The 26,458-nt window shown below is 42.5% G+C and overlaps 2 protein-coding genes across 4 annotated transcripts in view; both read right to left on the bottom strand.

Moving 5' to 3' along the window:
- Positions 1 to 2,411, bottom strand: part of POPDC1 (popeye domain cAMP effector 1) — a 28,935-nt gene extending 26,524 nt beyond the window's left edge. Inside the window, exons 1-2 of one of the 2 annotated variants that reach the window (XR_014166543.1) lie at positions 2,196 to 2,411; positions 642 to 690 (exon numbers count right to left, since the gene is read on the bottom strand). The gene's annotated coding sequence lies outside the window, so the exon portion shown is untranslated. The remainder of the gene's footprint in view (positions 1 to 641; positions 691 to 2,195) is intronic. The other variant, XM_081904671.1, reaches the window with a different exon arrangement.
- Positions 2,412 to 7,832: 5,421 nt separating this feature from the next.
- POPDC3 (popeye domain cAMP effector 3) lies at positions 7,833 to 24,583 on the bottom strand. 2 transcript variants are annotated; one of them, XM_081904696.1, is made up of 4 exons: positions 24,288 to 24,583; positions 11,625 to 12,385; positions 9,627 to 9,735; positions 7,833 to 8,207 (listed from the first exon to the last, which is right to left on the bottom strand). In XM_081904696.1, the coding sequence occupies exons 2-4, from the start codon at positions 12,149 to 12,151 to the stop codon at positions 7,932 to 7,934; spliced, it is 912 nt and encodes a 303-aa protein (XP_081760822.1). In that variant the 5' UTR covers positions 12,152 to 12,385; positions 24,288 to 24,583; the 3' UTR covers positions 7,833 to 7,931. The 2 variants fall into 2 exon arrangements, with proteins under 2 accessions (XP_081760822.1, XP_081760823.1); XM_081904697.1 differs by lacking the exon at positions 24,288 to 24,583 and adding an exon at positions 23,792 to 23,922.
- Between the last annotated feature and the right edge of the window lie 1,875 nt (positions 24,584 to 26,458).

Below are 26,458 nucleotides of genomic sequence, written 5' to 3'. Positions count from 1 at the left end.
TTTGAATTTTAAAAGCACAGGTGTTCAACAAGACATTGAAAAAGCTTTCAACATTATAAGCGTATCAGAATCCAAACTTCTTTACCTTTAATGAGACTGTAAAACCTGACATGGGCTAAAATGTAAAATCTTATCACCTGCATTTTATCCTGCACTAATATTTTATTCTTATTTATTTATTGCTATTAACTTATTAGGATTATTTATTTATGCCTATAAACATTTAGACATGACACAAATTGCTCAGTACAGGATGAAATACACCTTTAAAGTTGCAGTGCTTACTAGAGAATAAATTCCACTGAATTTCATGCCTAGGCTTGGGCTGCAAGTAGTAGGGTATTTTTGCACACTAGCACAAGTCACTGAGAAGAGGCAAGCTATATATAACACACCACACACACAAAAAAATCCTAAACTCTATCCGGGCACACTGCAAGCATGAAAAGCCTACACACAAGCTCCACTCTCTGCTTTGCCCTCCAACTCATGGAGGGCAACTGTGTGAAGTGGGAAGGAGTGGGAAAGAGATAAACACTGAACTTTTGGTATCGTGCAATACTGATCCCTGCACAGCATCACAGATAAACAAACCGTTGGGAAAATTCCTCATGGGGTACCTCTGTGTTTTTTTTAATCACCTGGCTTTGTGCTGCTTCAGAACAAGTGTCCTTATAAATAGCTGATGACCTGTAAACAGACAAAGTAATGCATTAATTCCATTCATTCTTAAAAAAGAAAAAAGACAGTAGCCAAACTCTTGACTCAAAATGAAAACACATTTTATTGTTAATGCAGTTTTGCAGGCTTTCAGTATGCTCTTGTAAAGCGTAACCATAAACATTTGGCAGGGTTATTTCAAGTAGATCGTGACTGCATCTATTTATATAAATTAATTCAGTTTGCATTTATTTTGCATCCTATATTTGCTGGACTTCAAATATAAATACACCACCATTCATATACCTGTGAGTGGATACTTATTAAAGAATATATTTGAAATGAAAAGGAGCAAAGGAAGGAGCAACAGCAGGAGTCGTCTCCTCAGTAAGCGACTGAAGGCATCCAAGGAAACGGGTGGCAGATAAGCCCATATAGCCTGCCTGCCAAATTACAGCAGGCTCTCCTCACAAAGGACCGCTGTAAAGAGATAAGCAGACCACCACTTGGGGGGGTGTCTCCGCTGAAATGTCCCTTGACATTCCAGGCTGTGACAGAGCTTTGCACACAAGCGCACCAGAAAGCAGGAAGGCCCTGGCTGGGGACAACAACAGGTGCTCAGCTTAAATGGAGCCAGGCCTCAGAAAAGCTTAGGGCTTCCCCTGAATTTCAAGCATCAGGACTCATTCAAGCAGTCAGGTGCTGCAGGAGTAATAAGCAGGAACAACTCAGCATGTGAAGACTGCCTCTCTCAAGGAAAGGAAGCAAGGGGCTCTACACTCCAACTCTTAAACTGCAGCAGTGTGTGTGTGAGAGAGAGTGTGTGTGAGAGTGTGTGTGTGAGAGTGAGAGAAAGGGGTGACTGAGTACTGAGGGAACCAATATACAGTATTTTTTTTGCACTTGTCACACTTTGAGCTCACCTCTGGCAGCATATGAAATTGTCCCCTGAGATAGCTCAGTCGGTAAAGCATGAGACATTTAAAATCTCGGGGTTGTGGGTTCCAGCCCCACATTGGGCAAAAGATTCCTGCATTGCAGGGGTTGGACTAGATGACTCTTGGGGTCCCTTCCAGCACTCCAATTCCATTAAGTTACTATGTGTCTATGGCACAGACTAGGCAGGTAGGTGACCTTGCTAAGCTTATCCAGGTCTGGGAAAGAAGGGTCTGCTATGCGCCTTGCGCTCTACGGAGGAAGCGCGGGAAACGGATTCAGCTGCGTCTCTGAGCACGCGCAAAGTGAATTTCTGTCGCCCCTCTAGAAAGACGGCCTGGAATTCCTGCCGTTCTTGGAAGGGGGTTTGCCTGCGCGCGAGAGGGGCGCCCGACTCCCGGGGAAACTTTCTCCTGAGCAAGGGGAGGCGAGCCCGAAAGGCCACCAGGCTGCCGAGAAAACCCCTCGCGGGAGCCTCTCCCGCACCCGCAGCTGGTTAGTCGGCGGACTTGCGAGTAACAGTAACTCCGCCGCCAGAGCGGCCCCTGCAGCGTCCCGCCTCCCGTTTCGCGCGCTTGCCGTCGGGGCTGCAGACTTACCTGCCGCTCGCTTCTGAGGCGCCTCCGTCCCGCCGTGAGTCTCCTCCGGCGACAGTTCCTCCGAGGGCGCCCTCTCTCGCCGAAGGAGTCGAGGCGAAGCACGCGCGAGCTCCCAGGGCGGAGGTTTTGACTAAAATAGGCAGCGGGCAGCAGCCGCCACCAAGTTGCGGGCGGCGCCAGCTCTCCCTTCGCACGCCGCCTGCTGCGACCTCTCGAGAGCGGCGGCGGCGGCGGCGGCAGATGCAGCGCGCAAGCGCCGGGAAGGCGAAGGCACAGCCCCGGGCAGGCGGGCCCTTCCCTCCCTTCGCCGGCTGTTGGACGGCGGGGACTCAGGCAGATGCAAACTGCTCTGTGGCTCCCGCCGTCGGGAGGCGTTTGAAACGAGATTCGGAGTGCCTCTGAACATGGGCCGAGTGTTTCTTTTCGGCACTGAGTAGCAGAGAATCTATTAGGTCCCAACTTCTCCTCGCCGTCCTCCCCAAAAGACCAATCAAACGCATAAAACAAGGTTTAATCAATGCTTCTATTGCAGAGGGTACTAGGCTGCTGTGCTTTGGTTCAGGAACCGATGGCCACCCGAGTAGCACGACAGGTGCGAAATAGCCTGCTAATTTCTCAGGTGAGGGAGGAGCTACGAATTAAAGAAAGAGGTGGGTCCCACATTTACCTGGAATCCGTATTCTCCGACTAGATGCCCTACTCCCAATTCCCAGATAAGGGAGCAGGATTTGGATGCAATGAGGAAAGTGGAAAGGCTGTAGCTCCAAAAGGTCCTAGATTCCATCCCTGGCACCTGCAGGTAAGGCTAGGAGACACACCTGTCCTGAAACAAAGCTGCCAGTCAGGCCACACTGAGGTAGATGGGCCCCTGGGAGTAGCCAGGATTTATTAGGGGAGGGCAGAACCAAGTTATCTGCCACACAATTGGTCAGTTAAGCATTTCTATTTATTTACTTGACTGGGGGAGCAGCTGCCCCCACCGCACCCCCCTGGCTATGCCCATGGATGAGCCATTGATCTGACATGGTTTACTATGTCCCTGTGAAATATGATGAAGTGGTTAGGCAGCAGAGCTGGCCTGCAGGTGAGACAGGGTGAAGCAGCCGCTTCAGGCGGCAGAAATACAAGAGGCAGCATCCTGTCTTCCCCACCACTTCAGACATCACCAGAGCAGCTGTACGCTGGTGCTAGTGTCTCCCCACCTTGCAGTGGAGGGCAGCCAACACTGAAGCTCTCCAGAACAACTCCCTCTTGCCCAGTTTGAGCAAGATGAGGGGGCGTTCCAGACAACCTTGCAGAGTTTTGCCCTCTCCCCAGTGATGAGGTTTGCAAGGGCCCTTCCTTGATGGTCCACATCCTTCTGTCTTTCTCTTCCCCCCTCCCTCTCTCTCATTCCCCCTATAATTGTATCTAGATTTTCTCTTACTCTGCTTCCCATTTCTTACAATGTACGTACTCGATTGCCTCTTCTCACTTTCAATCAATTCTCATCTATCTAAATACATGCTAATAAAATAATAATCTGATTTAAATGCTTTGGAAGAAGGAAAATGGGTCTACATGTTTTAGAATGTAATTCCCATCAATGTGGGGAGGTGTTTTCATTTTCCCCTACTCTCTAAATAATCAGGAGTGTCTGTAAGGAAATGGCGGGCATGAAACTATTAAAATTGTAAATCTACACCAAGGAAAGCAGTGTACAATAAATTGTTATTCATGCTATGCATCAAAAATACATCTAGAGAAAGGATCAATGTATCTCATTAATTCAAAGCCAAGGAACAACCATTTGAAAGTATTATGTCTTCATAGCTATTAAAATATTTATAGCAATTGCTCATTTTTCTTCTCATGTTTCTGAGCATCTTGCTGTTCATCTCGTCTTCTACCAAAAGATGAAAATACATTATTTCACATCATATATAATAGTGAATGTATAAGAGAGAATCCTCTTCTACTTCCTCATGGAAGTGGTTGCGGATAAATTTACTGATGTCTCTTGACAAACCCAATACTGACAAACCCAGCTGCTGCGGCATGTTGGAAAGGGCCACAGGGAGGTGGCAAAACACATGCAGAAGTTTCCAGCTTCAGTCCCTGAAAGTTCAGGGTAGTAGGGTTGGAAATGTCACGTACCTGAAACCCTGGAGAGCTGCTGCCAGTCTGTAGACAATACTGAACTAGATGGACCAATGGTCTGACTTGGAATAAGGCAGCTTCCTATGTTCCTGTGCATTAGGAGCTACAGAAGAATGTAGAGCTACAGTTCATGTAGGGAAGATGCTTCTGCATACGTTGGCCAGACATTTATTTTGTTGACCACCCAACTGCCCAGTCAACAAAGTCCTCACACTAAGTTCAAATGAAAACACCAAGTTTAATCAATAGCTAGTTTTCAGATTTAAATGCTCTACCACAACCATGATGGCTATTATCTTAAAATTTCAAAGTGATGTTCTAAACAATCTGACTTATTTTGTGCGGGCAATAGCATAGGTGCAGAACAGACCTGCCTATATAAAGGTCTGAAATATAAAGTTACTGCGAAACTACTTCTGAAACTTTCCACCACCACATATTCTATCAAGTACATGATGTAAAACTGTTCTGGACTGTTAACAAAAGAAGGTATTTTCACTGAACATTATATCCCAACATCTGTAAAATATGTATTTTTACAACCTTGGTCAAACAAGTTCAGTACAGAAAAGTCAAACACCGGAACATTTTATTTAAAGCTGATAACATATATAAAATTACCTTTGCCTATTTCTGACTTCCCCTGAGTATGAACAAAAAAATGCAACAAAATCCGTAATACTACAAACCAAAGATTGTCCCATCTGTCATGGAATCTGAAGACAGTCACAGAAGACCCTGAGATCTGGCAGATGTTTCCCACCAGAAGTAGTGGTAGATATTTACCAAACCCCACCATCCTCAACACTTCCTTCACCAACTCTCCCATAAAATAACTCCTCTATCTCCTTTCCCTGGCACAAGTGGGACTGTGCTGAGTGCAAATCTGGATCTCACCAGGTATATTATACCACTGGAAGTGATTCCATTTGGATTACTCCTAGTCCAGTATATTGGGTTTGATTTGAATTAAGAAAATTCAGTTCCTAACAAGAAGCAAGAGTGTGGACAAAATAAGACAATCCAGATCTGGCACAGCAGTGCTTTCAAAAATATGGCTTGAAGGTACAGGCTGGAATGTAAAAAGAGTGTTGTATCCTACTAAGATATAGTCATAGTAGATGCATTGAAATTAATGAACCTAATTCAGCCATGTACACTAATTTCAATGGGTAGACTCTTAGTGGGAATAACATTGGATACAACCAATCTCTCAGTGGGATTAACACTGGATACAACCAATAACTATCAGTGAACTAAATTTAAATTGCATATAAGAGCCAGGTGCCAGGCAGATCCAGGATGGTGCACTTTTTTCATTTCCAAAGAGCCCTGGCTTAAAATGTTTACAGGGGCAGACCTTCATCAAACAGTCTCCGGCTTTCTGACAGGGTTAAAGAAATTATGGCATTTCTCATTGTAGACTCTTCAATATTGCTCCTTAAAAACTAGTCATTCTTTTTGGTGTATCAGACATGTAAGTAGAAAAGCCTTTACACCTTTTCTTCCTTAAAAGAAAAGTAACTGCAGGATGAACGGAGCAGTAACATACGCAATAGATCATCCAGTCCCATAACATTAATAAGATCAAGCCATTTCACACATACTTAATGTTTATGTGATTGTTTCTCTTTTCATTACTATAAAGTTTATAGTATAAAATATTGTGGAGTTGTCTTCCTCCTTGATCTTTTATATAAAATGGTAAAAATAAAATCTGGCATCTTTATAAAAAAATAAATGTAAACCAGGTTCTAATGAACAAGCAGCAAACTAGTTTGGCATGACAAAGAGGGCTTGGGACTTCAGTTTCTCAAGCAGTAGCCCCATGCCCCATGTCAACCACCAAGTTTTGGAACTGAGGACCCTTTCATAAACAATTACCGGTAAATTGCATGGGAAGAAGGCATGCTGTTCAAAGTAAAACATTCCACTCGACACCCAAATCTTCTAGGTGCACTCAAAAGAGCTCATCATATCCCTTTCCATTTGGGCTTACTTAAGTGCATCTTCTGTCTCTTGAAAAATATGACCATCTCCACCAAAGTTTTCCATCAGTAGGGACTAAAACCACCACCATCAGCTGCATCAGAAATCTCACTTGCTACATTGGTATAACTATCCATATTAGGTCACTGATTTCCTGCATAAAGATAGGTGAGCAGGACTCTCTTCTGGCATACAAGAAGAAAAGTGTTTTGCTGTTTCATTCAACACTCTGATGTATAAAGCATTACTTATGGACAACAGGCATTCAAGCCATCTTACTATCACCATTTAACCAAAGTGGCCACACCTGATGACATAACCATGGAATTGGGGTAGTTAACCTTGATATGGTAACATTCAGTATTTATAATGTACCATATGATAATGACATTAGCGGTGCTTGGATCTGGATTCAAACCTTGGGGGAAATCACAATCTTATATTTCTGTCAAATGGAAATAACAAACAAAGCTGTTGCAGGGATGAGGAGTTATAATTTAAACCATGTCTCCCTGCATCACATGTTTTATATGAACATTCACAAATCTACTGTATAATCTGATGACTTGCTTTTGTATCTTCTTTATAGACATGGAAGCTGATGGTATTTTTCTCTCTCTAAGAGCTTGTAGTAGCATGGTAGTAATTGCCCACAGAGCGATGTTGCTATTTCAGTTCACAGGTTTTTGCAGTGCTTAAAAACCTGCAAAACCTATTTGACTAGAGGCAATAGTGGGTCAACAGAAATGAATGTATATACCACGGGGAATGTTGCATTTATCATACTACTACCGTTCTTAGAAAACTGCTCTCTCTCTACAGCTAGGGTACCTGCTGCTCTGCTTTCAATTAAAATACCTGAATATTCTTTCCCTGCTACATATGTTGCAGCAATTAAAGTGACTGGCACATGCTCTGTACTCAAAGTAATTACATTAGTGCCTTTTGTTTTCATGTATAGCCTTTCTGCAATACCCTGAGAGAAATCTCAAGTCATCACTTCATGAATGTATACAAGAAAGAAATTATTGTTAGCCTTCTTTCAGGTTTTACAGGCTGTGCAGTTTCCTGTTTCATGTGTCATCTTCTGAAAGGCACTGCACAATGAGACCAAATTTATGCATTGTAATTACCAAGTAACAAGTGAGTCAAGATTACTTTTTCGAGATGGTCTGCATGTTGCTGTTCTCTAAGATAAAACTGCTTGCATAATTCATGATGACAAGGAGGCCTCAATAAACATGAAGAGCTGTGTGCAAATGTCATTTTTGAGACCGCAATATCCAAGGCACCACAATTACAACAAAGCTTTATCCCATAATAATTTATATCTGCGCCCCATCCCCCGCAACATAGTAAGATGAGCAGAAGGAGTAAACAGAAACTAATCATAACACACGATCAGTCAAGATGGGCAGCCTGCTAGCTTAGACACGGTGAAAGGAGCTGAGCTAGTTTTTTCTCTTCCTTTCCGCTGGAAAAAAAAAATCGCTTTTATTTTAAAATCTTCCATTTGTTTTTGTTTTTATGAAACTGCCACAGTTCATTCCAGGTGCAATGAAGGCAAAATACATCATGCTGAAACACAGTCACATTTTACAATATTGGTTAATGTTGTCTTGAACTGTGCTGAATCTGGTTTACAGGTTGCATTTTGGGTGCCTCTGGAATGGACACATGATAGAAGTTTGGTAAGCGGATGTCACATCGGAATCCTTTCCCCAGGTTCACTCTGTCATTCAGAGCATAGAGCTTATCGGCAATGTCATTCCCAATTAGAATCGAAAATATCCGTGAGATGAATCGGTGTTTAGCAAAGAGTAAATACATTTTCTTCCTCCTCCAGGCCACATATCGACAGTCTGTTTCTGCTGTGAGGGTTACCTGAAAGAAACATTGGGAGAGGGAGAAGGAAGGGGAGAAAGAGAGAGAACACAGAAAGTTAAAATTATATCCGTGCACTGATGCCTTTATAACTGAGATCCTCCTTCCTTTGGTGAAGGAAAGTGGACCATTATGCGTTTCCTCATTCTGATGCAACGAAGAGATGTGTTCCCAGATCAGTTATTGGATCAGGAACTGAATGCACATCCAAATATGTATCTGAGCGTGGATACCGACTATATATGGGGGCAGCAAGTGGGGACATCTTTTGAGAGACAAATTCAGGGCATACAGTCTCCACCCTACTCTGTAACATTTTATACTGTAGGGAGGATCCATTATTACAATTTGAAGCAGAAGTTTTCCACCTTTTTGAGTTCACGGCTCCCTTGACTAAATTCTTTCTGTGGCATCCCTGTGGGGCTCAGGAACCCAATTAAGTCACCCCTTGCTTGCAGAGCTAGCCGTCTCTCACCCTTTTATGAACCCCCTCCCTTGTGGAGTGTTCCCTCAGCCTCCTCTCCCTCTCCTTGGGAGTCCTCTAGGCAGCTGCCACCGCTGATCTCTGAGCTGTCCCCCTTGCCCCAAAGAGAGGTGCCTCCTCCCACTGCCCCACAGGGGCCTGGAAAGTACCTCCTGGCCAGCCCCAGAGGCACCATTCACCTGGGGAGCTTGTAGCCAGGGCTGCTGCAACAAACAGCTGTGCAAGTCTCTGGGAGGCAGAGAGGGGCATCAGAGAAGGGAGGGAAAGAAAGAGGGACAGTGTTGCCCGCAGCACCCCTGACCATCATCCAAGGCACCGCAGGGTGCCACGACACACTGGTTGAAAACCATTGGTTTAAAGCATGCTGTGCATGTGCAGACAGGAGGAGGAGCATGTGTTCTGTACAAATGGCAAATCAATAGATCTGTTTCCATTTATATCAGCTTAAGAAATGGGCTTATACAGTGGAATGAGGAGCAAGAGGAAAGCTTTCAAAATGTTCTCTCTGGATCAGGAAATCTTTTTACTTCCATCATCATTTTTTTTAAAGGCCTCACTATGTTAGTAACAGAATGCTTGGCTCCTTGAATTTGTAGCACCTGTGTAGAGTGAGCCTCAATATCAGGGAAACCTCACTGGCTGGCATTGCAAGCTATCCCAGATACGAGTATTTACAGAAATTCTCATGTTGAGTGTTTCTGCCTGTAAGCACCTGTGATTTCACTGCTGCTGGATGGAAGAAGGAAATAAAAAAGATCTAAATCCATAGCATCCTCAAATGTTTACTCCAGTTTGAATGCTCTACATCATTAGAAAGGACCTTTGTCCCCAAGCAAGCTTTAATTTTGGCTGAGCAGTTGCTGGAGTCTCTGCATCTTGGATTCTGTGAAAGAGAGGATGTTAGATTATCCATCATATCTGCAAAATCCCCCTACCTGAAAAATGCCTTCTTCTGTGGGTCTTAGTGAATCCCATTCAGGCGAATCCAGAAACTGGAGGGGGAAAATATAATGCAGAAATTCCCCATCCACTGTCACTCTGATCCTAACAAAACAGAGCAGTGTGTTAATATTGTTAGCACAGAGAAAAGGAATTAGATTAGTTCTTTTAAAAAAGCAACGGCTGGGTATGGATAAAATTTAGTTTCCACAGATTTCATAACAATCAAAAGAGCTTCATTTTCATTTTGGGTGCATACTAGACATACTGCAGGATATCAAAGAGAGCAGATATTAAACGTTATCTCACACAGTTCAAAGTTTCCCATTTTTATGCCAAATTATGTTGGGAAGTTGCATAATAAATTTCATACATAAAATGTTCATCTTTCAAATGTTATAAGCAGCAAGTGACAATACATTAATAATACCATTTGCACATGCAAGGAACAAAAATAATTCCAATTCATGTCTTCTTACAGAGTTCCTGAATCTCCTTTGCACTGAGTTTTTAAGAACACAAAAATGTATAAAACAGAGTCATCCATCCCAAAAGATAAGCCTGACTCATAAGCTACAGCGCCAGAGGGATAAGGGAGCTGCATTGTGGAATAATGTGAGTTCAGGACTAACCCAGCCTTTTTATCATTTATCATTTTATAACTGAGATCCTACTTCCTTTGGTGAAGTTTTCAAAAACTGCACAAAAGTGAACCATTATGTGTTTTCGCACTCTGATCCAACTAAGAGAAGTGTTCACAGATCAGTTACTGGATCAGGAACCGAATGCACATCAAATATGTATCTGAGCATGGATACCGACTATATATGGAGGCAGCAAGGAGGGGACATGCACCCATGTCATGCACACCCATTTCATGCATTGGGTGTTAACTGAGGGATGTTGTTACCATCAAGATGTGGTGGCACCATGCTTGCTTAGAAAACCTTTTTTAAAAGGATTATTCAACATTATGGAAGGTAGGTCAATCCATTGCTATTGGCCAACATATAAATGAAACCAGTATTCAGAGTCAGAATGCCTATGAGCAAACAGGAGAGGACTCGCCTTCAAGCACTGCTTATGAATTTCCAAAGGTACTTGGCTGACCACTGCTGGAAACAAAATGGTGGCCTTGATTGGCATTTGCCAGTTTCGGAAGGGCTACCACGTACAGGCAGCAGATCCCTGCTGACACACAGGGACCAGAAAATGTGCCATATTTTCTATCTACAATGTGACAGACGGAGCTTCCCCTAGATTGGTGGCACATTAGGCACAACTCACACACCAATTTAAGGATTAATTTTTTTAAAAAAGATGTCTCAATTCCCAGATCTTCAAAGAGATGAAACTGGTCACATAGGCAGCAGTGCTCTCCTCCATTACCTTGCACACTCATAAAGCAGAATGGTTTTAGAGAATACATAGTGCTGAACAAGGTTACTGAATTTAGTGTTCAGAAATATCCAAGTTAATTTTTAGACTTTACATTACATAGCAGAAAGCATGGCTGAGGGCAAGGAGGGAGGCAGAGCAATGTAAAAAGGGAATCTGCTATGAAGAGGGGAAAGAGAAACACACATTGCCTGGTAATCCTATTTTCTAAAACTCAATTCGCACTTCCAAGCAGTCATTTCTCTTTACATTTTTTATTTATATAGGTACTTTTTATAGAAAAAAGAAACAAAGAATAATTATGAAAGCTATTCTTCCAGGGAAGCTATGTCTTACCAGAAGCTGCAGAGTTAATGTTTTTTGGCACTTGCATGGATTTGTAGACTACAAGTGATAATTAAAACACACCCTCCTTCCCCTCCTTAAGCTGTGGCATCTTTGGTAGTAGAAATGTTTTTGCACTCAAGTTTAAAGTGTCAGAAATGCTGAGCCTACTGCATTCAGTTTAAACAGGAACAAAACAAAAACAAAAGACAGCATTCTTGATTATTGTTATATTTCTAAATTTACAAGCAGGGTGTAAGAATGATACAAACCTTCCTGACAGAAGCAAGGAGAGCTTATCAATTGGTGTTTTGCCTTGCATGGCATAACAGTGCTCCTTCTCCAGTGTAACTACTTCTTCATCACAGCACAGGATGATCTTTCTAAAAATTGTCATTGAAATCCCCAGGGGCCGGAACATAGTAAGGTAAAGCTCCTGGAATTCTTTGTCAAAGGCAACACTCCGGACTTGGTAGGCCACATAAATGAACTGTACAAAGCATATCACAAACAGTATAAAATTCCAAGAGAAAATGTCAGCTGCACAGACATCCAGCCATGACCAGACAGACGAGCAGAGAAAACCTAGTCCAAGCAAAAAGAAGATGTAGAGCAGGCCAAAAATGCCACTTCCACCCATGTAGCCAACAACAAACAAGATGCTGGCCAAATGATAGATTGATCCTTCTGCTTCCGACTTCCAGTTGACACAGATTGGGTGTGCATATATCAAACTGTCCCAAAAACTTGAGTTGTCTTCCATGGCTGGAACATCCAATGGATCGGTATTGATTGTCATCGTCTGTCTCTGCGATTTCAAAAACTCTGTTAAAAAAATAAGGTTCTGACAGAATAACAGCCCCTCATTTCTCCAACTTTGCCTTCGTTAGCTGGTCACCATAATGTCCATGCATTTTATAGCTTAAAGAGATGCAAAGTTACTCAGCTAGGGAAACAGTCTTCTTAGACATCCATACTGTTCCAAGTTGTGTCCTGAGACTTCCTCATGTGCTTGGTTCATGATGTGACTGATCTGTCCAAGAGAAAGAATAAAGAGGAAGGGAAAGTATAAACATAGAAAGGAGCATTTATACAACTGTTTTGATATTAAGCCACAAAAAAAGTTTGCTTAGCTCAAACTATGTATTTCCAAGGCTCAGTACAGGCCTTTATTCAATACAATATTATTATTCATTTGTATAGTATTTTCACTGTTGAATCCTGTGCATGATTACTCAAAGAAAGGATCAGCAAGTTCAATGAGGCTTGCTCCCAAGTAACAGAAGAATCCAAAGTATAGGAAGCTGACTGAAGGTGGCAAATATGGTTCTCCCTCGTGTTATTTAATCCCTACAATCACCCTGTGGGGTAGGTTAAGCTGGGAAGCAGTGACTGGCCCAGGGTCACCCAGTGAGCTTCATGGATAGGTGGGGATCTGAACCCTGGTCTTCCATGACATTCTAACACTACTCCACTCTGGTTCTCTCTTATCTGACAACATACTGTAAGTAGCAGTATTATTTTATTTATTTTTTAAAGCAAGCTAAAATCTGCCAAAGTGGGCAGCTCATCCTTAAGTTAATGGTAACAACAATAACTTGGTCCCAGTGTTGTACACAACCTTCAATACTATTCTATAATTGTTCTTATTTGTCCCAGCATGAGGTGGTTAAGTAAATATTAAAAAGAAGAACAATGGCTTCAATCCAGACTTTATCTTCCTTGGACTAAGGTGCTCTTTCTGCCCATGGAAGTGAATAAGCAAATAAGAGTAGATGTGACTTTTGCAGATATCCACCTCCCCCTGCAGCCCCTAGTGACCTTTTTTGTTTTTTAAGGAGGTGGAGAATTGCAAAAGTTGCCTTCCCTCTGCCCCACCCTGCCCTATCAGCAGAAGCAAAGACTGGATCCAACCCAATAAATAATGGCAGTTCTAATCTACAGGGCATGTGAAAAAAGTGAGTGGAGTTTTCCAAAGGGAGCCCCTCCCCAATAGTCTGAAGGCATGCAAAGCACATTGGGTGAAACCCAGGGGGGTTGGACCTGATGGCCCTTGTGGTCCCTTCCAACTCTACAGTTCTATAGTTCTATGAAAACAAGTCAGCTGTTGAAGTCCAGCAGGTTTCTGGCCCTACTGTCTGCCAGGATAGTAGTTGAAAACAATATCTAAGCCACTCTGCCTGCTTTGGAAGAACATCAGGATGGTATAGTAAATGATTTAAATTTTAATATAAACAGTGTTGTAAATTTACATGAACCTCAACAGTCTTCTCATACTTTTAAAATATAGTTTTCAGGAGCAGCTGCTGAATGTCTGAGGTTTTTGTTCTTGTTCTGTTGAAAGTGTAAAGCTCCACTGGCTTTGACTCAGTTCTAAGAGTAAAATTCACCTGTGCAAAATGACATCAAGCTGCAGGCACAGCAGGAAAGCAAAAATTACAATTTGCCTTTGAAATAATTACCATCAAAACCCCCGAAAATAGAGCAGTTTTAAATGTCAGTGCTTTTCTGTGTTAAAGAAACCAATCATCCAATCATTATCTTCCATGGGGAATCAATGGAGCTTATTTTTCCTCAGCCACTCAATCACTTTGCTCTCTGAATGCTGAGAGGATTCAGCACTTCAGAAGTGCCATTGCTGTGGTGAATGCAAACAGAAGCTCAAGCAGGGCATGGAAAATTATCAATATCATATTTCTCAGGTGATATGTTTTAATTCTTTTATGGGCTTCTCAAGAGACCATTCATAGCACGATCTGAACAAGCTGTTGCTAGGCTTATGTTCACACAAGCAGAGTCTCTGTGTAACAAAGAGCTCAACTTCAGCTCTGCTTCAGCTTGTGATGCAAATGCGGTAGTTTGGATGTAGAGCAGAAGCGTAAAGGCATGGAGGCATCTTGATAACGTGGAGTAAAATATAAACTGCTTCAAAAGACAAAGCACAAAATAATTATGGAAAGGGAAACACCACAGGAAGTATACAACAATTCAAGAGATCAAAAATTGTTCGGACCAGTCAATATATATTACAAAGGATACCTGAAGTGTACCTAGCCATTAGAAGAGGGGTGGATAACGAGAGATACTCCAGATGTTGACCATGCTGGCTGTGGCTGATGGGAGCCCCAGCCTCTAAATCACGGAGCCTCAGTTTAATGAAAATAGAATCTTATGAGATCAGATTCCCCACCACCACCATTATTTCGTGCATTTCAAGAGGGATGACCTAAACCTGTCCTCACTGCATCAGCAAATAGCCCTTTTGACCACCAAGGTATTTTAAGCAACTGGACCAAACCTTAGAGGAGCTTTTAAGAGCATTATAAATGGTTAATGCCTCCAGAACAGTCTGTTTTAATTGTATCCTTCATCATACTTTACAGGTTCCTTATTACAGTTTTTGCAGATTCAGTGTATTCATCTCAGAGGTCCAATCACAAAACAGCCAAGTACTAATAAAAGAATGATAGTTAAGGTGGGAACCTAAACCACTAGCAGAATTCAAAGTGGAAAAACACTGCACAAGTGTTGCCTGATGCTCTTAATCCAATGCACGTTACACAAAAGTTTAGAATGGTTAAAACTTAGCCGCATTTTGAAGGCCAAACTAGACCAGGAGCAGGGAACATTTTTTTAGGAATGTAAGTGCCTGCAGCATCTTGTTCTCACTATGGTAGCCCTCAAACAGGACAATAACACTCTCCCCTCCTGTGGTTTCCAGCAAACAGGTATTATGAAGCAAAATTTTCAGCCTGAGTATCACATTCATTTCTGGGCCACATTCCAATGGTGAGGGGCCAGAAGCAAAATTAGGTAGATAGAGTCTAGCTTCCATTCATTACACCTGCTTAGATGCTTCCTTCTATGTGATTTATCCATTATTTTGTTTATTATGTTTATATCCTCCCTTTCTTCCGAGGAGCTGAAGGCGGTGCAAATTATTCTCACTCTGCGCCTTCATTTTAATGTCACAATGATCCTGTCATGTTGGTTAGACTGAGAGACAGCGAGTGGCTGAGTCATAGCTGCAGACCAGGACCCTTCAGAGGTGGAGACCTCTGGTAACTGCAGCTCTGAGAAGGAGATGGATTCACACCATGGGCTTTCCCATGTGCATCCACAGGCACAACTTCATGCTCTTGGATCCTGATGAGCCACATCTGCCATCAGACTCTGATAACTAGTCCACAGACTCCTCAAGAGAGCCCTGAGGAGACATCCCCCACAGCCAGGTACCTCAGGACCTCAAAGGAACCTATGTCTGCAGAATACACCAGCCATTTAACTCACCAGGGTGCAGCACACAGAGCTGGGGTCTACCTAGTATTACTATAAAACTCAACTAGCTGCTCCAGAACAAGTTCAATGTTTTGCCTCAGCTACAGGAGCACTATTTGTGGTCCTGAACCACACCTTCTTTCTTCCTCCAAGGGAAAGACTTTGCCAAGCTTTGCCATCCTGCCTGCCCGGGCAACCAGGAACTACTGACCTTCCCTTGGGGGGGGGGCATCACTCCTACCTAGTGGTGGGCATCACTGCAGATCATAACACTGATGAGCTTCATATAAATTACCTTACCATAGTTTTTCTCTGTACTGTATTTTTTGTTTTTATATATTTATGTTCATATTTCTGAGAAGCAGCTGTATGAAACATGTTTTCATCCCCAGGAATGCATATCCTGATTAGCAAAACCTTGAATGCTCTTGCATTATTTTGAGGAAATACCCAAGATTCTCAAGTTACTCATGAAATCCATGAACAGACACATTAAAACAGGACACATTAAGCAGCTTCCCAGAGTACAAAATAATCTAGCAGTTAATCAACAGAAGCCCATAATATATAGAGAGAATGCCAAATTATTCAGAGCTTGTGAGAAATATTGATTTAGTGGTCTTGTCTGTGTTGACTATTTGTTATTTTGAGGCATGTGCCAACTGCATAATTGACCTAATGTACACAAAGGGGAGCCCAGTTCCTGGGAGTTGAATTTGCAAGCTAAGAATTTATTATTGCTTCATTCAGAACAAAAAATCTAAACACAACTCCTGTCAGCATAAGTAGAGTATGCTCTGGGAAATCAAATGTGGCACAGTACAGAAATCAACGTAATGCTGATGGCAAACAGCATTGACCTCGTCCAGAGAAATTGAGTTGCACTCAGACCAGGTTAAAATTCACAAGACATGCTAGTTCCAACTGACTTTAGTTCCAATGGTTTTAAAAGGATTGAAGAAAGATTTAGTTCTCTGGATGGGGCTTGTATGCGTTGAAGAGTTTTTTAATCAATAGACAGAATGGGGGGGGGGGGACACAGAGAAGTGTTCTGCTGAATTGCTTGCACTATCACTTGTATAAGCAAATCCCAATTCAGTAATTTGCTGCAATCTAATTTAAATGGTTTACATCTAACAGTAGAGTTTAACAATTTACAGCTGTACAGCTGTCTCCTCCAGTACTGAATTAGAATCACTTTTGTCCAACAAGGGATAACATAAATGTTTCAGCCATTTCTTCCTAGAATCTTTATCCTATTATTACAATTTTCTGGTGCAACAACACCTTAATTGTACCAGGAGTATTTTTATAAACACAGAAAAATGTTTCTGCCTGGACAGCTCACAAAATCCAGAAAGCATGGCAACTTTTAACACAAGTTCCTTTTCATATATAGAGCTCTTCTGGACCTCAATGGAACATTTCAACTATGATGTTTTCCTAGTGTTAATTGCCTGCCTGACACAGTTTTTTTTTTTAAATAAAAGACTTCTGAAATGAAATAAAAATATGGTTATATAATTCTTGTGCCATTTTCCTTTACTTAAATCAAACAGTGAAGTCAGATGGAGAACAGATCTCAAGGTTCTTGCTCCAGAAAACCCCCCCACAATTGATTTCCATGAGATTTATTAAAAGTACTGCTCAAACTCAACACAGATATTCTGATATTTGATAAGTTGTGATACTGCTCTAGTCTACCAAGCACAAATTACTTATTTATTAATTAAATTTATATACTGCCCTTCATCCGAAGATCACAGGGCAATTCACAAGATTAAATATATGTTGAATACCAGTGCAAGTTGCATGCATATGTACTCTACATCAAGCACAACTTAACATTACTAGAACAAAACCCCATTTCTGAATATCTGTAGTAAGGTCACAATAATATACTTTCATATTAAACAGTAAGATGAAAAATGCTCTGTGTATATTGGATCAGCATTTCTTAAACTTACAGGATGAATTAATAGCAACATGATAGCAATCTTTTTCATGGGCCAGGTATATACAAGTTTAAGACTAAACCCTTAAACATTTGCAATTTATTTTAATAGTGTAATTCCAGAATTGTAGCAGACACATCCAGTTTGTCCACGAATTGTTTGCTTGCTACAGGGAAAAATAGGGAATTGCAGAAAATTGCCTTCCTGTTACCATTTCCGTTGTTGGACTACTTCCATCAGTGGACAGACACTATTGGATACCACCATTAGGTTCATATAGTCATATTATGGCAGTGAATTATGAGAAAGTGCACTTACACATTACCTTTTTCCATTATGTGTTTTCTAATTCAATTGTATACACATTATTTCATTTATCATAGAATAAATAGCATTAACAGAATACAGACCTGCTTCCTATTCACAACCTCTGTTTCCTATTCCCAATCTTATATTTTTTTCTACCACTTCTTGTTTCTGTACTTTGTCCTATTACATGATTTGAACTTTCCTTGGAAACTTGGATAACTAGGTTTATTTTTAAAAACAAACAAACAAAACCCCATTTCTATTATGGCAAAGTGTTTTCTACACCTTTATCTAGCTTTAAATTATAAAATTTAATCTCTTTTGGAATAGGTAATCATGTTTATTTAACTGGCTCAAATGGCATAGGTGCAAAGATATATTTAATTACATTTTAAAGAAAACCAACCCCATCTTGCCAGGAACTACTCTATGTCTCAAATGTAATGTTTAGTTTTTTTAACATGCAGACACACATAGGACCATAGATTAAAAGCTGCTTGTCAGCTGTGCTAATGAACTGTGATTGAACCCTGTAAATTCAATACAGTATAACTTTGCTGGTATGTTGCATAACCACATGATGTTCCTCCAGGCAATTTGCTTACCAACAAATTAAGTTCAGGAAGCTTTTCTGTTTCCAAACTAGAGACGAGGAGCTTTTCTTATTCTAATTTGTGGGTGATGGGTTTACTTTGTAGAGTATGAGTTTGTTGGCTATTACCCAATGTTTTACAGTTCAATCCTACACATGCCTATTCAGATGTAAGATACATTGAGTTCAATGACAGTTGCTCTTTGGTAAATTTGTATAGTACTGCAGCCTTAATCAAAACAGGGGAAAGTAGAAGTTAAATAACAGAAAAGTGTTCTGTCAAATACATGCTGGTTATAACTAATAGGTTTAATATTCATGTGAAATGCACAGAAAAAGCTGGTAGCTTTTAAAGAGATTTAAAAAATACTGTGAAACAGGAGGTAGGAACCCCAGAAATAGTCCTCTTTTGAAAACTGATCAGGACGTCTTCAGAATCATTTGGTAGAATGTGTCAGATACTCTTACAATCATCCTCTAGATATGCAAAATGATGTTTCCTCAAGTCTTCTGTACAGCTGTTAGTTTAAAGGGCTTACTTAATGACATTTGTGTTTGGTGGCTATCAGTGACTGCTCAAGGTTGAATGCAGCTAAGTCCTACTCAGAGTAAACCCACTGAAGTGAAGAAATGAACAAAAGTTTTGTCATGTCTATTAACTTCATTGGGTTCCTCATTGGGAGAGATAATGTTGAATACCTTCCAGTAAGTTTTGTTGCTGACTAGAAAGAGTAGGTTGTTGGTTTTGTGGACTGATGGTGCTTTGGCATGCAGAGAAGGGGGACCAAGATGGTTATGGGTCTGTAAACCAAGCCTTGAGAGAGCTGGTATGTTTAGCGTGGTAAAGAGGAAACTCAGAGGAGATATGATAGCCATCTTCAAATATCTGAAGGGCTGTCACAAGGAGGATGGAGCAAGCTTGGTTTTCTTCCTGCTTCAGAGGCTAGTACCTGAACCAATGGATTCAAGTTACAAGAAAGGAGATTCCTACTACATATAATGAAGAAAATTCTGACAGTAAGAACTGTTTAGAGGTGGAATGGACTCCCACAAGAGGATTCTCCTTTCTTGGAGGTTTTTAACATTTTTAGCAGAGGTTGAATGGCCATCTGTCATGGATGCTTTTGTTGAGATTCCTGCATTGCAGGGGGTTGCGCTAGATGACCCTTGGGGTCCCTTCCAACTCTACACTTCTACGATTCTATGGTTTGCACATGAGCAGCACCTGACTGGCTGCCTGTCTGCTCTCGCTACTCCAACGTGTAACTTGTAGATTTGCCAAAAAACAAGTATTTCCAAAAAGTGTCCATTAGTCTCCCATGTTCTTAAAGCCTTCATGCTTCCAAACAAAGTAACTTAAGCAACTGCCACACAGCCTTGGATCTAACAAAGTGAAATGTCTCGGAAGCTTACAGTTGTGACCTCGGAAGATCCATAAAGGTGTTGGTGATGAATCACCCAGTTTGCGTTGAAAATATTGCATTCATTCTAAAGCAAGTACTTCTGAGTTATTGAAGAATAGTGGGGGGTTGTTTTTTTTAAAGGAAAGTATGTGATGCAAAGTCACTTGAGATTTTCCTTTTATCAGTTTTGTAAAGGCATTCTTTTATTATTTTTAAATAAATATCATCAATGGATGTGATGGGACTTGGCTTCTCCCCCTTCCTTTGCAGCCCTCATACCTCAATCTGCTTCAGAGGGTCTCCCCACCTCAGGAACAGGTTTTGGAGGTACATGGGGGCCACAGGGTGGAGGAGAGGAAGGGAAGGTCCTTTTGCAAGCAGAACACCATAACTAGATTTCACCATGTGAGATAAAGGCTTTTTTAAAAAAGCAAATGAACACTGTATACAGCCTGAATGTTTTTTGTTTGCATTTTTGCTATGCTGCATTTAACCTGACCATAAAGAAAAAAACCTAATCAGAAAAAATTGAAACACAAACATCCGATTTAATCTGTGAACATGTGATAGCAAGCAGTGGAGTAGCGTGGGTTATCAACACCCGGGGCAAGGCAAGTAATTTGCGCCCCCTAACCCATGGATTTGTGCCCCCTAACCTGTGGATTTGCACCCCCTAACCCCCAGATGTTGCGCCCGGTGCGGCCGGGCCCCCCTGCACCCCCCACGCTACACCACTGATAGCAAGAGGAACTGCATGATTTTTCTTCTGAGGTTTTAACAATTATCCGAGAGTAAGCCCCACTCAGTGGGGTTTACTTCTGGATAAACATGCATAGGATTGCACTGCCAGTGTGTCTGGATAAGAGAGAATGTGTTAGGATTAGTGAAATTTGGTACAGAAACTCAACATGGTTCTAAGAAGTATTATAACTTAGATCAGGGTTCAGCAGGGGGCCAGTCCACTGTCCCTCAGACCTTGTGGGGGGGCCAGACTATATTTTGAAGAAGAAGAAATGAATGAATTCCTATGTCCCACAAATAACCCAGAGATGCATTTTAAATAAAAGGACACATTCTATCCATGTTAAAACATACTGATTCCAGGACTGTCCGTGGGCCGGATTTAGAAGGTGATTGGGCCGGATCCGGCCCTTAGTTTGCCTACCCATGATTTAGATCTTGGCTTAAGGGACGGCTTGCAACGCACATATATGTACCACAGGAAATGTAGCTATTTGCATATCCTATTTCCTACAACTGAAAGGATACAATGTAGGATGGATAATAATGTGGAGTGATGAGTTCAAATCTTTGGGCTGCTCCAGCTTCCCAAGAAGGAGCAAGTGAAATGCAGAGCCAAACGGCAAGTACTTGCCCTGCCCTGTGCTCTCTCAGCTCGATGTGATAGTGACACCCATTCATAAAGCTTTTTTTCTGAAAACAATCCAGCTGGACTGGAGATGTTATATGTACCACTGTCACATCATAAAGTAATAACCCAAACTTTATGATTTTGTTTTGGCTATTGCAGATAACCTCTGCAAGGAGCTGGCTTCCCCTCTGCTATTAAACCAAATAAATCATACACCTCTCCCGGAATCCATATGCAAGTCAACTGCCATCCCATCAACATTATCGCAAGAATGCTGGCACCCCAGGTTTCTCTAGTGACAGACATCTTTACAGCATTACCAAGTGGATCTGAATTCAGTATTATAAAGGCTCCCCTGTTGAATGTGTGCTTTGTTTTGTTTTCTAACCTACGAGCAAGCAAACTGTGGCAAGTGAAAAAATAAACAAGTAAAAAGCACTGGTGCATCAAATGTATCATTTTCCTGCCAAGTTTTACAATGTTACATATCTTCAGAGCTGTTCATACGTTTTGGAGAAAAACAAATACTTGTTTTATCCCTCTATGCAGGTTGATATACAAATTTAATTTATTATTATTATTATTATTATTATTATCATTATTATTATTATTATTATTTGCTAGCATCCTACCTAAGGGCTTTTCATGTTCACTGACACTTAAGAACCTTTTGCATTGCCAACACCCATTCATGATGCAAAGAATGCCTCTGGTCTTATGTAAATTTCTCTCACTAGACCACAACCAGACTCTGCATACCCTGGAGAATGGGCAAGTGTTTCCAGTGTCCCTGCAACATTTAATGCTATTCTGTCTCTTGTTACCCACTTGTACCCACTTGCTGAAGGAAGTGGTGAATCTGTGGTTAACTCCCATCAGCCCCAACCAGCATGGCCAATGATGGGATTTGCAGGCAACAAAATTCTGAATGGTCACAGATTCCCTATCCCCACTGTAAATAAACCCTGTACAAAACTGAACCGGATCTGCAAAGAGTTGAATTGAAAATCCCAAGTCCTTTCTTATATCAATGGGGCAAATAATTATAGCCACTGTTGTGTAGTGGTGAAGACCAGGAGACTAGGGTTCAGATCTCTACTCAGCCATGAAGCTCACTGGGTGATCTTGGGTCAGTCACTAACTTACCTCAAAGGGTTGCTGTGGGGATTAAGGAGGGGGGTGAACCATGTATTCTATCTTGTGCTCCTCTGAGAAAAGGATTGGATATGAATGCAGTAACTAAGTAAGTAAGTATTTCTACCTCATGGTTGGCTTCCAACCTACAAAACAAAAACATGGCCATGCTTCTTATTATTTATTTGCTACATTTATATTCTGACTTTCTTCCGTCGTAGAGCTCAAGCAAGTGTGTGCATGAGTTTCCCAGGTGATCTCACACTGAGGAACTCCGCTGCAGACAGCTGATTGCGTGTCATATGCCTTCAGACCATGCCCTTCCTTCTAAGTCCCTACTGGACTCTGTGGGACTTATGGTACTTCAGAGTGGCATAAGATTGGGCTGCAAGCATGGGTGTAGCCAAGGAGGGGGACAGGGGACAGCTGCCATCCAAATCAAGTAAATAAATAAATAAAAATACTTAACTAATTGACCCATCATGTTGCAGATGGCTTAGTTCTGACCCGCCTAACATAAATCCTGGCTAGGCCCATGGCTGCAAGTGACTTTTATCTAGGCCATGGCTCAACAAAAACACAACACAATATGTTTGTTTTAATGTGAGCCTCCTTGGCTTTGTCAAAGAAGGCCAAGAAAAGAATAAAATCCACAAAAAGTCTTGTAGCACTTTAAAAAACTAACAAATGTATTACTGCACTAGACCTTTGTTGAATCTAGTCCACTGAAGCTTATGTTAGTTTTGAAAAGAGCCGCAAGGCAGTGGTTCCTGCTGCAAATTAACACAGCAAGCCCTCTCTAAACAGTGGCAGGAAAACGTCTTAGTAACAAAAGTGTGTGCGAAAAGGTTGAAGTTTGGCTCTTGGACTACCGGTAGGTACACAGAAATTTTAGTGTTATGATTTGGGAATGCCCAAAGACTATTTTTGGTGTGCACTAATTTGTAATTGTCAGATTAGTGTGACAGAACCATAGTTCTAGACTTGGAAGGGATCTTCGAGATCATCTAATCCAGGGTTTCCCAAACTTGGGTTTTCGGCAGTTTTTGGACTACGGTTCCCACCATCCCTGACCAACTGGTGCTGCTAGCTAGGGAGCATGGGAGTTGTAGTCCAAAAACTGCTGGAGACCCAAGTTTGGGAAACCCTGCTCCCCATTTCAGCCTTCTTGAGCAGGCACAAATTATCATTTCAAGGAAGGCCTGTGGTCCAGCACTCCTCAGTTTAGAAATAGGGATTGGGACCATTTAAGATGCTGGGTGAACTCAGAAGTGGCACCCATGAATCTTCATTGTTCCCCCTTCAAAATATTATTAAATAGCATGACAGGCAAAGTAACGCCTGCTCCGTGCTATCCCCTGCCCCAAGCTGGGCAAAACCGTCCCTCCGCGCTTACACTTCCTTTCCCTTCGCTCCTGGACTGCCTCGCTCTCTTATCTCCCCGCGGCAGACGGAAGGGGCCGATCAGTGCCTCTTCCCGCTCCGGGGCAAAAGGCCGAGCGGGCAGCTGTGCCGGCCTCCTCAAAGTGCGCTCGCCCGCAGGAGCTCGACGCCTGAGGCGCTCAAGGCGGCGACCGCAAACCCTCCCGGGGGTCTCGGTCCCAGAGCAGCGCGCGAACTCGGGCGAGCCAAGTTCAGAGGGTGGGGCTTCCCGGGAGCCTCGCGCCTCGGCAGCCTTCCCCACATTACAGCTCTAGGCTGGCAAGCGAGACCCATCCGCCGAGGGGACCGAAGAAGCAGCGCGCCAGGCTCCTCGCCTCTCCCGAGAAGCGCCCTCGGCAGCCGCGCCAATGGACCCCGAAGACACACACGCAGAGAGAGCCGCCTCGCGTTTCCTTCCCTCGTCTGGAAAATCCCTCCGCGCGTCCTTTCCCCCTCTCTCGTCCCCTTACCTTGCCACCAAGTTTGCCCGCCAACGCCGGCGACGCGCCCCCGTCCCTTCCTCAGCCCCGTCCCGCCGCGCGCCTGGCAGCGCTGCCGCCGCTGAGAGAGGCAAGCCGAGGCTTTGACTAAAATAGGCAGCGAGGGAACCGCCACGAGACGGGCTGCGGGCGGCGCCTGAGGAGAAGAGCGACCCCCAGCGCGCAGGCTTCCTGACACAACTTCTACTGCTGCTGCTGCCGGGAGACTTCTTGGGCGGCCCCTGCCCGGGCAGGTGGCGGCTCCTTCTGCTGCCACTGGGACGGCGCCGTCGGTGCACGCGGAGCGGGGATTGGCCAGAAGGCCCAGCAGCTGCCTATGGAGGACTGCCTCACCGGGGGGGAGGGATTAGGGAGTAAGGCGGGAGGGACGGAGGGGCTGCTTGACGCGGGGAGCCTGTTGTGGGGTTGATGGCAAGTGGGAAAGGACACGGGAGTGCCCAGGAGCATATGCAGAATGCTTTCCCCCCTCTGTAATACCATTTTTGACCACCACACACACATGCAGCTGGAATACAGGAATTCCAAAATATTTTATTAAGGGTTATTATTATTACTACTAATAATAATAATTTATTTATACAGAATGGTTTCCCCAGCCACTCTGGGCGGCTTCCAACAAAAGATTAAAAATACATTAAAACAACAATCATTAAAAACTTCCCTAAACAGCCTTCAGATGTCTTCTACATGTCATAGAGTTGTTTATTGCCTTGACATCTGCTGGGAGGGTGTTCCACAGGGCGGGCGCCACTACCGAGAAGGCCCTCTGCCTGGTTCCCTGTAACTTCGCTTCTCACAGGGAGGGAACCACCAGAAGGCCCTCGGTGCTGGACCTCAGTGTCTGGGTAGAACGATGCAGGTGGAGACGCTCCTTCAGGCCATTTAGGCCTAGGGCTCTAAAGGTCAGCACAGCACTTTGAATTGTGCTCAGAAATGTACTGGAAGCCAATTTAGGTCTTTCAAGACCGGTGTTATGTGGTATCTGTGGCCGCTCCCAGTCACCAGTATAGCTGCCACATTCTGGATTAGTTGTAGTTTCCAGGTCACCTTCAAAGGTAGCCTCACGTAAAGCACATTGCAGTAGTCCAATCACTATTCTGAAGCAATTAACAATTATACACACACACACACACACATATATGTATGTATCTCAAATCCCATTACAGATGGAGACTGGAATAAGGTGTTCACTAAAGGATTTCCTAGGCTGCTTGCTCAAAGTATTCTGACAAAGGATAAAATTCAAACAACTATTTAAAGCAACAAATCAACAGCTGATGAAACTATATCGTTAAAGCACAGCTAAAAAGTTGACATCCTTACTCTATTTTTATTATTTAGATGTTCATTTTTTTCCTTTTTTATTTCCTTCTTAATGCTGTATTTGAAACATATGGTTATTTTCATTTTATTTCTTTTATGTCTCATCAAAGTCCCCCAAGTTCCCACTTGTTATTGACTCACATTTTTTAGATTACGAACCTAGCACACCTAATCTGCTTTACGACAGCAGCTGTCACACTTGCTCAAACTGATGGCATTTTCTTTTCTTCCGAAATTAAACATTTCCTTGGAAGGCTTGTGGAGAGGTAGATAGCTTCTACGCTCCCCCCTTTTTTGTAATGATATTTTGATCCTACAATGTATGAAACAGGCACCTGTCCTTGACTTGCAGGCTTCTTCAGATCCTTTCAACCTTTTCAGACAGGAATTAAAATGAAGCTCCAGTTTGTAAGGAAGTATTATCAGCTCTTTCTAAAGGGGGGATTTCCACAATAATTCATTTTTAAATCATGCTGAAGCCTCAACAAAAGTTGACTATTCAGAGGATTCTTGTAAATGTTCTGAACATAAGAAGAGCCCTGCTGGAACAGAACAGAAGTATCCTATTTCCCACAATGCACTTGGCAATGCACGACAGGTGGAAATTCCCCTTCCTTACATTTATTCCCAAATAATGGGTATTCTGAGGCGCACTGAGCCTGAAACCTGGAGTTTCCATATAGCCACTGTGACTACTAGCTGTTGATAGGTGTATACATACTTCATGAGTTTGTCGAATACCCTCTTAAATTCAACTAAGCTTCACAACATCACAGAATCCTAGATTTGGAAGGGAAAACAAGAGTCATCTAGTCCAA

Source organism: Podarcis melisellensis (assembly GCF_964234715.1).
Source record: "Podarcis melisellensis genome assembly, chromosome: 3".
Classification (NCBI taxonomy): domain Eukaryota; kingdom Metazoa; phylum Chordata; class Lepidosauria; order Squamata; family Lacertidae; genus Podarcis; species Podarcis melisellensis.
The sequence above is the reverse complement of the archived record's forward strand: the minus strand, read 5'-3'. Positions and strand labels throughout refer to the sequence as shown.